This window comes from Heterodontus francisci, chromosome 19, assembly GCF_036365525.1.
Source record: "Heterodontus francisci isolate sHetFra1 chromosome 19, sHetFra1.hap1, whole genome shotgun sequence".
Classification (NCBI taxonomy): domain Eukaryota; kingdom Metazoa; phylum Chordata; class Chondrichthyes; order Heterodontiformes; family Heterodontidae; genus Heterodontus; species Heterodontus francisci.
The window spans coordinates 16,164,013-16,178,075 of record NC_090389.1 but is presented as its reverse complement, the minus strand read 5'-3'; the positions used below and the strand labels follow the sequence as shown (position 1 = coordinate 16,178,075).

The window sequence follows — 14,063 nt, the reverse complement described above, 5'->3', positions numbered from 1 at the left end:
TAGAATTTACAGCAGAGCACATTCCTTCTTGACTTGTGGGATTTTCTCCTATCTCTCAGCTAGACAAGCTTTGGAGATGCCTCTTCCTGGGTCTCATTGCTCTCTCTCTCCAGAGAGCTACTTTTAATGTTAAAAATGGTGTCACACCTTTGCCTCTGTTGGGAGACAGAGATTTTTCTCCCCGTAGTGACCAACAATTGCCCAGGATGTTGCTACTTCATACCTTCTTTGTTTCAGAAGAACCCATTCAATTCAAAAATGTCTCTTGATGGGTTTAGGATGGGTGCAATTGGCACCTCTTAGTTTGAATGTATTCTTTTGTCATTGCCAGACGGTAGACAGTTTGATTAGACAAACCAGGTCTTTTGACCTTCAGTGGCCATTTTGAAACATATTGTCCACTGTTTTAAAAGAAAATGCCACTTTATAATACTTCAAGGCGAGTTCTTGTAGTTCAATTGCTGCACTTTACGTCAGCGTCAAAACAGTAATATTGATGCAAAGACAGTGAAATTAGTGGAAGGACATTTATATTCATCAAAGGACAGTGATATTGATGGAAGAACAGTGATATTGATAGCAGTGCAGACATTGATATTGATGGAACGGCTGTGATAGGAATGGAAGGACATTTATATTGATGGAAGTGCAGTGATATTTATGGAAGGACAGTGATAATGATGTTGAGTTTCTTGAGTGTTGTTGGAGCTGCAACCATCCAGGCAAGTGGAGAGAATTCCATCACACTCCTGACTTGTGCCTTGTAGATGGTGGACAGGCATTGGGGAGACAGGAGGTGAATTACTTGCCACAGCAATCCCAGACTCTGACCTGCTCTTGTAGCCACAGCATTTATGTAGCTGGTCCAGTTCAGCTTCTGGTCAGTGGTAACCCCCCAGGATGTTGCTAGTGGGGGATTCAGCAATGGTAATGCCATTGAACATCAAGGGGAGATGGTTAGATTATCTCTGATTTGAGATGGTCATTACCTGGCACTTGTGTGGCGTGAATGTTACTTGCCATTTATCAGCCCAAGCCTGGATGTTGTCCAGTCTTGCTGCATATGGACATGGACTGCTTCGGTATCTGAGGAGTTGCAAATGATGCTGAACATTGTTCAATCATCAGAGAACATCTCCACTTCTGACGTTATGATGGAGGGAAGGTCAGTAATGAAGCAGATGAAGATAGTTGGGCCTAGGACACTAGCCTGAGGAACTCCTGCAGTGATGTCCTGGGACTGGGATGATTGACCTCCAACAACCACAACCATCTTCCTTTGTGCTAGGTATGACTCTAACCAGCAGAGAGTTTTCCCCCGATTCCAGTTTTGCTAGGGCTCCTTGATGCCATAAGCGGTCAAATGCTGCCTTAATGTCAAGGGAGTCACTCTCACCTCACCTCTTGAATTCAGCTCTTTTGTCCATGTTTGGACCAAGGCTGTAATGAGGTCAGGAGCTGAGTGGCCCTGGTGGAACCCAAACTGAGCGTTGGCGAGCAGGTTATTGCTGATCAAGTGCCACTTGATAGCACTGTCGACAACCCCTTCCATCACTTTGCAAATAATCAAGAGTAGACTGATGGGGTGGTAATTGACTGAGTTGTATCAGTTCTGCTTTTTGTACACAGGACATACCTGGCCATTTTCCGCATTGCCAGGTAGATGCCAGTGTTGTCGCTGTACTGAAACAGCTTGGCTAGGGGTGTAGCTTGTTCTGGAGCACTGGTCTTCAGTACTATTGCCAGTATGTTGTCAGTGCCCATAGCCTTCGCAGTATCCAGTGCCTTCAGCCGTTTCTTGATATCACGTGGAGTGAATCAGATTGGCTGAAAACTGGCATCTGTGATGCTGGTGACTTCAGGAGGAGGCCGAGATGGATCATCCACTTGGCACTTCTGGCAGAAGATGGATGCAAATACTTCAGCCTTATCTTTTGCACTGATTGCTGGGCTCTTCCATCGTGACAGATTGTAGTTGAATACAATTCTGCTGCTGCTGATGGCCTACAGCGCCTCATGGATGTCCAGTTTTGAGTTGCTAGATCTGTTCGAATTCTATCCCATTTAGCACGATGGGAGTGGCACACAACACGATGGTGGGTACCCTCAATATGAGGACTTCGTCTCCACAAGGACTGTGCGGTGGTCACTCCTACCAATGCTGTCATGGACAAATGAATCTGAGACAGTTAGATTAGTGAGGACAAGGTCAAGTAGGTTTTTTCCTCTTGTTGGTTCCCTCATCACCTGCCGCAGACCCAGTCCAGCAGCCATGTCCTTTAGGATGCGGCCAGCTCGGTCAGTAGTGGTGCTACCGAGCCACTCTTGGTGATGTACATTGAAGTCCCCCACCCAAAGTATATTTTGTGCCCTTGCTACTCTCAGTGCTTCTTCCAATTGGTGTTCAATATGGAGAAGCACTGATTCATCCGCGAAGGGTTGGTGGGGGGGGGGTGGGGGGGGGTGGGGGGGGGGTTGCGGTAGGTGGTAATCAGCAGGAGGGTACCTTGCCCATTTTTGACCTGATGCCGTGCAATCCAGTCAATGTTGAGGACTCCCAGGGCAACTCCCTCCCGACTGTGTACCACTGTGCCACTACCCCAGGGATGGTGATGATATGTTAGGGACATTGTCTGCAAGGTATGATTCTGTGAGTATTATGACTATGTCAGGTTGTTGCTTGACTAGATGTGGGACAGCTCTTCCAATTTTGACACAAGCCCCTAGACGATAGCAAGGAGGACTTTGCGGGGTCGACAGTGCTGGGTTTTCCATTGTCGTTCCCAGTGCCTCGGTCCACGCCGAGTGGTCCGGCACTTTGTAGCGGTTTGACACAACTGAGTGGCTTACTGGGCCATTTCAGAGTCAACCACATTGCTGTGGGTCTGGAGTCACATGTAGCCCAGCAGATTTCCCTCCCTGAAGGACATTAGTGAACCAGCTGGGTTTTTACAACAATTGACAATAGTTTCATGGTCGCCACTAGACTAGTCTAGTCATGCCATGGTGGAAATCGAATCCATGTTCCCTGAGCATTAGCCTGGGGCTCTGGATTACTAGGCCAGTGACATTACCACTACGCCACCACCTTAAAGGCCTGCTCAGGTCTGGAAAAAAATACCCGACCCGAACCCGACAGAACCACATCTGACCCAAGCCCAACCCGGCCCGAGTCCTTCCATTTTTACTCACACCCGACCCAACCCAACCCGACCACCGGAATGTTCACTTTACCAACCTTCCGATTCCAAATCCATTTTTCACTTTTTTCAGTTTGTGCAGATAAGCAATAAAAACTGTAATTGGACTTGAAAGGTTGTTTAAAAAGGTGAAGATTGGAGCCACAAAGTCAGTGATTATTTGATCATCAGTTAAACAGAAACCCATGGAGTTGTGCCCAGACAGGTTGTGCCACACTGTTCCAGTATCTGTATTGCTTAAAATAAACACAGCAATTGCCCAAAGGCTCAGAAAATATCATTATGCATTACCTAGACTCCTGCTTTACAGGTTGAAATACTTTATCCAGTGAGCAGCTGAGATGCAGAGACTAGGAAGGTCCTGAGTGATTAATTATTATAAAATATACAGTATATAAAAAATATAAAATGATCACTGTCAGGGCTCTAGTACTGTACTGTATGTGTGTAGACTAGATATTTAAAAAGAAAAGAGTTAACAAAGTGAGGGTTGGTCCTATAGAAAGTGAGTCTGGGGAATTAATAATGGATAATAAGGAGATGACAGATGAATTGAATAGGTATTTGCATCGGTCTTCACTATAGAAGATACAAGTAACATCCCTAATTAGCTGTAAGTCAGGAAATGGAAGGGAGGGAGGAACTTAAGAAAATTACAATCACCAGGGAAGCGGTACTGAGCAAATTGTTGGAGCTGCGGGCTGACAAGTCCCCAGGTCCTGACGGACTTCATCCTAGGGTCTTAGAAGAAGTGGCTAGTGAGATAGTTGATGCGTTAGTTTTAATTTTCCTAAATTCCCTAGATTCGGGGAAGGTTCCATTAGATTGGAAAATAGCGAATGTAACTCCTTTATTCAAAAAGGGAGGGAGACAGAAAGCAGGAAACTACAGGCCAGTTAGCTTAATATCTGTCTTAGGGAAAATGTTAGAAGCTATTATTAAAGGCGTTATAGCAGGGCACTTAGAAAAATTCAAGGTAATCAGGCAGAGTCAACATGGTTTTGTGAAAGGGAAATCATGTCTAAGCAACTTATTTGAGTGCCTTTGAGGAAGTAACATGTGCTGTGGATGAAGGGGAAATGGTGGATGTACTGTACTTAGATTTCCAGAAGGCGTTTGATAAGGTGCCACATCAAAGGTTATTGCGAAAAATAAAAGCTCAAGGTATAGGGGGTAACATATTGGGATGGATAGAAGATTAGCTAGCTAACAGGAAGCAGAGATTAGGCATAAATGGATCATTTTTTGGTTGGCAAGATGTAACGAGTGGTGTGCGACAGGATCAGTGCCGGGGCCTCAACTTTTTACAATTTATATAAATGACTTGGTTGAAGGGACCGAAGGTATGGTTGCTAAATTTGCTGAGGACACAAAGATAGGTAGGAAAGTAGGTGGTGAAGAGGACATAAGGAGGCTACAAAGGGAAATAGATAGGTTTAGTGAGTGAGCAAAGATCTGGAAAATGGTGTATAATGTGGGAAAATGTGAAATTGACCTTTTGTGGCAGGAAGAATAAAAAAGAAGCATATTATCTAAATGGTGAAAGATTGCAGAGCTCTGAGATGCAGAGGGATCTGGGTGTCCTGGTGCATGAATCACAAAAGGTTAGTATGCAGGTACAGCAAGTAATTGGGAAAGCTAATAGAATGTTATCTTTAATCGTGACAGGAATTGAGTACCAAAGTAGGAAGGTTATGCTTCGGTTATACAGGGCATTGGTTGCTCGGGTCTGAAGTTCTGTTAATGGATGATAAATACCTGGTAGTTCAAGATAATAGAGTGAACAGGTGTTGGGTGTTAATTAGTTAATTGTATTCAAGTATGTATATATAAAGAAGAGACAACGAGCCCTGGTTGGTGGTGTTGTTTGGACAGCAGAAGTAAGCTCTGTGATAAGCAATAAAAAATTGACAACAAAGCATCCTAATCTCACTGTCTTCTTCACAAACAGGCTGAGAGATTTCTCTAACATTGGTGAGACCATATCTGGAGTACTGTGTACAGTATTGGTCTCCTTATTTAAGGAAGGATGTAAATGTGGTGGAAGCAGTTCAGAGAAGATTTACTAGACTAATACCTGGACTGGGTGGGTTGCCTTATGAGGAAAGGTTGGACAGGCTAGGCTGTATCCACTGGAGTTTAGAAGAGTAAGAGGTGACTTGATTGAAACATATAAGATCCTGAGAGGTCTTAAGATTACATATATTAAGGGTGGATGTGAAAGGATGTGTCCTGTTGGAGAATTTAGATAGAACTAGGGGTCACTGATTAAAAATAAGACACATTTAAATAAGACATTTAAGACAGAGATGAGAATTTTTTTCTCTCAGTGGGTTGAGAGTCTTTGGAACTCTCTTCCTCAAAAGGTGGTGGAAGCAGAGTCTTTGAATGTTTTTAAGGCCGAGGTAGATAGATTCTTAATAAACAAGGGGGTGAAAGGTTATGGGGGGTAGTCAGGAATGGGGAGTAATCAGTTCCGCCATGAACTTACTGAATGGCAGAAAAGGCTCTAGGGGCTGAGTGGCCTACTGCCTTCCTAATTCATATGGGCGTAGGCATGTTCGTATAATATAATCTGAGCTGCATCAACTTACTCTGTTATGCTGAATACATAATTAATCTTCCCACAGATAAAAGTGACGATAGCAGAACAAACTGAGAAGGATATTGATATCACTCGGCTGCAGTATATTCCTGTTGCTGTCCGCACGCAGATCCTGTTTTTCTGTGTGTCCGATTTGTCCAACGTGGACCCCATGTACCAGTACTCTTTGGAATGGTTCTTGAGCATCTTCATGTCAGGCATTGCAAATTCTGAGCGAGCAGGTACACCAACATTGTGATTTTACATTTGCATTTATATCAAGTTAACTCAATAGCCAATGCTCTATTTCATATTTTTTATTCTACAACTTAAGTTGGGCTGATTTCTTAGGGGCAATGTTGCAAGTAAGGGTCGTACCAGTTACCGCACCAGGGTCTCAGTGCAGTACAACAGGATTCCTCAGTCAGTGAGTCCCATTCTGAGCCATGCAGTCAGTCAGACAGTTCCCCAGGGTGAGGGATCTGCTTTCATGTCACGAGCACAGATTTGGATGCAATTTACTGCCAGCACTCGTGCTGAGGCTTAAATATGGTATCCAGAGGGCTCTGAAAATTAGAATAGGCAAAAAACTTGAATACAATTTAGAATAAAGTTATGTCAATTAAAATCCATCCATTAATAAATATTAGTTGTAAAGTCCTGTAACTTGTGCATAAAACTCAGTGGCCTGGATTTAAATTGGCAGTGAGTTCCTGGTTAGTTTTATTTCCATCTACTCATGACAGATTGACTACCAGCCAATTTTAATAGCCAGGACTCATTTAAATGCTGCGAGCCAACTTATCACCCATTTGCCGGAAGGGATAGAAAATCATATGGCCTGGAAGCTATCTGCCAACAGCAGGTAAATGGCGGGATCGACCACCGGACTTTCCCTCACAGGAGGGTCCCACAATCAGTGAGATAGGGGAGATCATGACAGGGAAGATCTAAGCTTTCCTTGTGAAGTCCAGAGAATCATTCAAGCTCTTCCTGATGCCGCAAGAAAAGTAGTTTTCTAAAAAACGTATATTTCGGTCTTTTCTCTCCCAAACTGCTTTGTCATTGTGTTGCCCTGTGAGAAACCCATTGCTGCTTCCTATTCAGGCCACCCAGTAAGAAGTGCAGTCCATCCCAATGATGACATTGGGACCTGACACACACATATTAAAGAGGACCTCACTGGCTTTGGACAGGTGTCCATGCTGCCTGCCCAGGAGAACAAGTGAAAATCAGAATCTCGTAGCGCCAGGTTGGTTAAGTAACTCAAGTAATTTTATCTGCCTGCATGCCCACTTTTCACCAGGCAGGTAGGGTTAAGATCTCCCCTTGTAATACAGCATTTACTCAGGTGACAATTTATCACCAAGTGCTAAAGAAGAGGAAGATAGAAAATGAGGCAGAGAGAGTGACTTTTGAATATTCTTCTGAAATAATATTAGAATGAAATGGGGGCAGCTTATACACAGCTGTGACTTATTACTTTTCACCTTATTAGTGATGGTGTGATGCATAAATGGGTACGGGCCGCTTTTCATTGAGTCATGCTGACAGCAGATCTTATTCAGTATTCCATTTTGGAGTAAATTTTACAATCTAGTACTCCCACCACAGAGCTTTGAATAACCAGAGTGCTTGTTGGGAATTCGGACACAGAGGTCAGTCAACAGTCTCCGTGCATGGCATGCTTTATGTTCCACCATTAAAATAATTGCCCAGGCTGACCTCTGTAGCCAAATTCCTAATATGTGCTCCTGTCATGTGCTGTTCTGTGCTGGGAGCCCTTAATCTGTCTAGAGCTTGCTCAGATAGACAACATCCTGTTCATTTTGTCCTTCAGATACTGTGGAGAAGAGGATAAAACTTATCAACAATTACTTCACCTACAGTCTGTACCTCAGCGTCTGCAGGAGCCTCTTTGAGAAACACAAGCTGATGTTTGCTTTCCTGGTGTGCGTGAGAATCATGATGAATGATAACAAGATTGACTTGGTCAGTAATGAATGCATAAACTTCCATTGGTCTAATCATAGAAATCTGAGCTGAAAAGGTGGGCTTATATTTCACTGTGTCTTTGCTTGTGCCATTGTTAGCTCCCTACCAGGGCTTTCAGCTCGAATCCCATTCATAGAATCTTAAAGCACAGAAGGAAGTGGTATAGTGGTATACAGTTGGGATGGAATGGCCCTCAGCATTGATTTTGGACCCCATCACATGGCATCAGGTCAAACATGGGAAAGGAAATCCCCTACTAACTACCACCTATTGCTCTCCCTCAGCTGATGAATCAGTTCTTCTCCATGTTGAACACCACTTCAAAGAAACACTGAGGGTAGCAAGGGCACAGAATATGCTCTGGGTGGGTAACTTAGAATTATAGAATGGTTACAGCACAAAAGGAGGCCGCTCGACCTCTCATGTCCATGCCAGTTCTCCGTAACAGCAACTCAGCTAGTTCCACTCCCCCACTCCAAACCCTAGCCCTGCAGATATTTTTCTGTTCAGGAGCTTATTCAGTTCCTTTTTGAAAGCCATGATTGAATCTGCCTCCACCACACTCTCAGGCAGTGCATTCCAAATCCTAACCACTTGCTGCGTAAGAATATTTTTCCTCATGTCACCGTTGGTTCGTTTGCTAAATTCCCATCACCAAGAGTGGCTCAGTAGCACCACAACTGACCAAACTAGCTGAATCCTGAAGGGCATAGCAGCCAGAGTTGGCCTATGGCAGTTGGTGAGAGAATCACCATGAGGGAAAAACCGACATGACCTCATCCTCACCAATCTACCTGTTACATATGTAACTGTCCATGGAAATATTGGTAGGAGTAACCATCGTCTCCAGTCCCGTCTTCACAGTGAGAGCACCTTCTCTCACATTGTGTGGCACTAGCACCATGCTAAATGGGATGTTTTTAGAACAGATGCAGCAGCTCAAAATCGGGCATCCAAGAAGTGCTACAGGCCATCAGTAGCAACAGAATTGTATTCCACAACATGGCCTGACATATCCTTTGCTCTCGCTTTACCATCAAGCCAGGGGACTGACCCTGATTCAATGAGGAGTGTAGAACAGCATAACAGGGCAGGGCATACCTAAAAATGTCATGCCAACCTAGTGAAGCTACAACACAGGACTACATGCGTGCTAAACAGCAAAAGCACCATACTATAGACAGCTAAGCAATTGCAGAATCAATAGATCAGATCAAGGCTCTGCAATCCTGCCATGTCCAATCATGAATGTATGGGCAGTTAAATAACTAATGGGAGGATGAGGTTCCATGAATATCCCCATCCTCAATGTTGGCAGAGCCCAGAACATGAATGCTAAAGACAAAGTTGAAGTATTTGCAACCATCTTCAGCCGGAAGTGCCGAGTGGATGATTCATCCCCACCGGAACAGAAGCCAGTTCTCACCTAATTTGATTCATCCCAAGTGTTAACAAGAAATGATGAGTGCACTGGATAAACAAAGGCGATGGGCCCTGACAACATCCCGGCTGTAGTGCTGCAGACTTGTGTTCTGGAAATGACCACACTCCAAGCCAAGCTACAACACCAGTATCTACCTGACCATGTGGAAAATGGCACAGGTATGTCTTATCTGCAAAAAATAAGACAATTCCAACTGGTCAATTACTGACCCAACAGTCTACTGTCATCAACAAGGTGTATTGACAGTGCTATTAAGCAGCACTTACTCACCAATAATCTGCTCACCGATGCTCAATTTGAGTTCCTCCAGGACCACTCAACTCCAGACCTCATTACAACCTTGGTCCAAACACGGACAAATGAGATGAAATCCACAGGTGAGGTGAAAGTGAATGCCCTTGACATCAAGGCAGCATTTGACCGAGAGTGGCATCAAGGAGCCCTAGCAAAATTGGAAACTCTCCATTTGTTGGAGCCATAACTAGCACAAAGGAAGATGGCTTTGATTGTTGGAGGTTAATCATCTCATCCCAGGACATCACTACGGGAGTTCCTTGGGGCAGTGTCCTAGACCCAAGCATTTTCATCAATGACCTTCCCTCCACCATAAGATCAGAAGTAGGGATGCTTGCAGATATTTGCACATTGTTCAGTTCCAACTCCTCAGATGATGAAGCAGTCTATGCCCACATGCAGAAAGACCTGAATAAGATTCAGGCTTAGGCTGATAAGTGGCAAGTAACATTTGCCCCACACAATTGTTAGGCATTGGCCATCTCCAACAAGAGAGACTCTAACCACTTGTCCTTGACTTTCAGCAGCACTGCCATCACCAAATCCCACACAACCATCATCCTGGGGGTCACCATTGATCAGAAGCTTAACTGGACCAGCCACACACATACTGTGGCTACAAGAGCAGGTCAGAGACTGAGTATTCTGTGGTGAGCAACTCACCTCCCTTCCACCACCAACAAGACACAAGTCAAGAGTGTGATGGAATACTCTCCATTTACCTGATAGGCTGAACTCTAACACTCAAGAAGCTTGACACCATCCAGGGCATAGCAGCCGACCTGATTGGTGCCCCATCAACTTAAACATTCACTCCCTCCACCACAAACCCACAGTGGCAGCAGTGTGTACCACCAACAAGATGCACTCGCAGACTTCTTTGTCAGCACCTCCCAAACCCACAATCTCTATCTACCACCTAGAAGGATAAGGACAGCAGATGGATGGTAATACCTCCACCTGCAAGACCCCATCCAAGTTTAACACCATCCTGACTTGGAACTATATCTACACTGTGATCAGGGTACAATAATTCCAGTATCTCCTAGATACTTCAGTGTACTCTGGGTACACTAACTCCAATATCACCTGGTACCACAGTATGCTCTGGGTATGCTAACTCTAGTATCTCTTGGGTCCTACAGTGTGATCAGAGTACACTAACTCCAGTATCTCCTGGTACTACTTCCCTTCTATTCCTAGCCTCCATGTTAGTAGATATTGCTAACAGTTGTCGCTCTTCAGGTATGGTCCCCCTCTCCATCAAATCTGCTGTCATCACCCCTCTCCTCAAAAAAAAAAGCCTCTCCTCCGTCATCCAGCTGGGTGGGACTTCACTCACCTAGTTCCATGCGTATCTATCCAGTCTTAGCCAGAGAATCACCTGGAATGGCTTCTTTCCTGCTCCTGTACCATTAACTTGTGGAATCCACCAGAACTCTATCCTTGGCCCCTCCTATTTCTCATTTACTTGCTGCCCTTCAGCAACATCATACAAAAGCACATTGCCAGGTTCCACATGCACGCTAATGCCACCCAGCTCTACCTTACCACCACTTGTCTCAATCTCACTACTTTCTCTGATTTGTCACACTGGCTGACATCTGGTACTGGATGCTCAGAAATTTCCTCCAACTAAATATTGGGAAGATCAAAAGCATTGTCTATGGTCCCCACCACAAACTTTATTCCCTAGCCACTGACTCCATTCCTCTCCTTGGTCACTGTGAGGCTGAACCAAATCATTCTCAGCCTTGGTATCCTATTTGACTTTAAGATGACCTTCCAATGATATTTCCGCTCCATCGCCAAGATCGCCTGCTCCCACTCTGTAACACTGTCTCTACCCCTGCCTCAGTTGATCTGTTGATGAAATCCTCGTCAATCCCTTTGTTACCTCTAGATTTGACTACTCCAATGCTCTCCTAGCTGCCTCCCATTTCCACCCTCCATAAATTTGAACTCATCCAAAACTCTACTGCCCGAATCATAGTGCACACCAAGTCCTGTTCCCCCATCACCCCTGTGCTCGCTGACTTACATTGGTTTCAGGACTGGCAACACCTCAAGTTTAAGATTCCCATCCTCTATTTCAAATCCCTTCATGGCATCGCCCTGCCCTATCTCTGAAATGTCCTCCGGCTGTACAACCCACTGTGATCTCTATGCTTCTCCAATTCTGGCCTCTTGTGCATACCTGATTTTAAGCGTCCTTCATGCTGTGCCTTCAGCTGCCAAGACCCAAACCTTTGGAAATCCTTCCCTAAGCCTCTCCACCTCTGTCTCTCCTTCCTCCTTTAAGATACTCCTTAAAACCTACTTCAACCAAACTTTTGGTCATCTGCCTGATATTCTCCTTACATGCCTTGGTGTCAAATTTTGTTTGATAACACACATTAAAGATGCTATGCAAATGCAAGTAGTTATTGTTGATCAGGGTGCCAATCCCCTGCTCTGTCCCCACATGCTTTAATATTGTGATCCTTCAAGTGTTTATCTGATCTAATTTCCTTTTAAATGTTATGACTTTTCCTTACTAGTCCCTTGTAGCAATGTACTCCTCATCCCAATAACCTTTTGCATGACTGACATTTCTTTCTAACCTCTCCCATTATGCTTCCAGTACTAATGTTCACTGTATTCTTTGTAGTTACTGCTTCCCTGACCAGTAGAAATAATATTTCACTATTTACCTTCTCATAATTTTAAACTGAGATTAGATCCATGAGCAATACTTCACCGTCACTTTTTCAAAAGATTTATAGTTGCCTTTTCTCAACTGAGATTAAGAAAATGAATGGTGATAAGAGCTCAATGAAGCTTCTGTTTTGTCATGCTGTGACTAACCTCTGCTCTTCACAACTGAGTTCTGACACTGGTGGCATCACAGTATCCAAGTATGGAGGTTAGGAGCTTGAATTTGAATGCGCAAGCCATGCATTAATGACGCTGAATGTTTTAAGAATAAATAAAGGGGATAGAAACTGCCCTTTCACTGTCCTTTGGATGAGATGCTAAACCAAGGCCCCATCTGCCCTTTCACGTGGATGTGAAAGATCCCATTGCACTAGTTCTCCCCGAAGTCCTGGCCAATATCTATCTCTCAACTAACATCATAAAAAAACTGATTATCTGGTCATTATCACATTTCTGTTTGTGGGCCCTTGCTCTGTACAAATTGGCTGCCTCATTTTCTACTTCGCAGCCAGTGACTACACTTCAAAAGTACTTCATTGGCTGTGAAGCGCTTTGGGTTGTCTTGACATCATGAAAGATGCGATATGAATGCAAGTCTTTCTTCTTTCTTTCTAGGGCATGGGTTTCAACTGAGATCTCACTGAAGGGATGAGTCTCTTTCTGCCAGCCGGAAAGGACATAAGTGCAATTAATCTGGGAGTCTTAACTCAGCCAAGTGGCGATGCACCCGTAGGAGTGCTGGTGCCTCCCATGCCCATGCATGTCACTGCCTTCCTAATGACCCTGCATACACTGGCAAGGTGAGCACTGGAAGGCACTGGCAGCCAGGATCGCACCCCCTTGTGCAAGAACTAAACTCCATAGAATTAATTACTAAAATGACTATTGATCATTTACATAAAGCTGTATAGTGAATAGCTGAATAGAATACAATGATAAAAAGCTGCTATTATTGGAAATCTGAGAGAAAAATAAAAAAACAAGGAGTGTATTCAGCAGCTCAGTCAGCATCTGAAAGGGAAAAGAAATGTTAACTTTTCAGAAATAAAAACAGAAAATGCTGGAAATACTCAGCAGATAAGGCAGCATATGTGGAGTGAGAAACTTAACATTAATGCTGTTTCTTTCTCCACAGATGCTGCCTGACCTGAGTATTTTCAGCATTTTCTGTTTTATTTCAGATTTTCAGCATCTACAATATTTTACCGTTTTGTTAACTTTTCAGGCCTAGTCTAGTCAAAAATGTTAGCCTGTCTTTTCTCCTTTTCAAATGTTGATCTGCTGGGTATATCCATCATTTTTTATTTTGATTTACTTATGTGTACAATTGTAATGACCTGCCATAATTTGAATGTAATTGAATAGGAGGAATGGCATTACCTTCTCTCTGGAGGATCTGTTCAGACATTCAGCCCCAATCCAGCATCTGACTGGCTATCAGACAGAGCATGGAGAGACATCCAGAGTCTTACTAGCCTGAAGAACTTTGCCAACTTTACAGAAGATTTTGCAAACTATCTGGATGATTTCCAAATAATCTTTGACAGCCCAGAACCTCACAGGTGAACTTTAAGTATTGATTGATTGTGATAGCTCTCTGCTCACTTATTCATGTATATCATCTTACCAAGAGATTGTGGCCCCAATATGTACAAGAGGATGCAAACCTGGCTGTCGGTGTCTTCCAGCACTGACCTTGCCAGAGTATGCAAGGTGAGTGGGAAGGCAGTGAATTTTCATGGGTACTGGAGGCATCTGCGCTCCTACTGATGCATCAACAAAGCCTGAGAGCCCACATGGGTCAGAGACTCTGTCACCTACTGCTGTGCCTGATGTTTCCCATCACCCC

General features: G+C 44.0%; 1 protein-coding gene across 1 annotated transcript in view; it reads left to right on the top strand.

Moving 5' to 3' along the window:
- Nucleotides 1–14,063, top strand: part of dnah1 (dynein, axonemal, heavy chain 1) — a 697,254-nt gene that overhangs the window by 585,675 nt on the left and 97,516 nt on the right. The window contains exons 64-66 of the mRNA XM_068051405.1: nt 5,831–6,026; nt 7,625–7,776; nt 13,580–13,776. Coding sequence (XP_067907506.1) covers nt 5,831–6,026; nt 7,625–7,776; nt 13,580–13,776 — 545 coding nt within the window. The remainder of the gene's footprint in view (nt 1–5,830; nt 6,027–7,624; nt 7,777–13,579; nt 13,777–14,063) is intronic.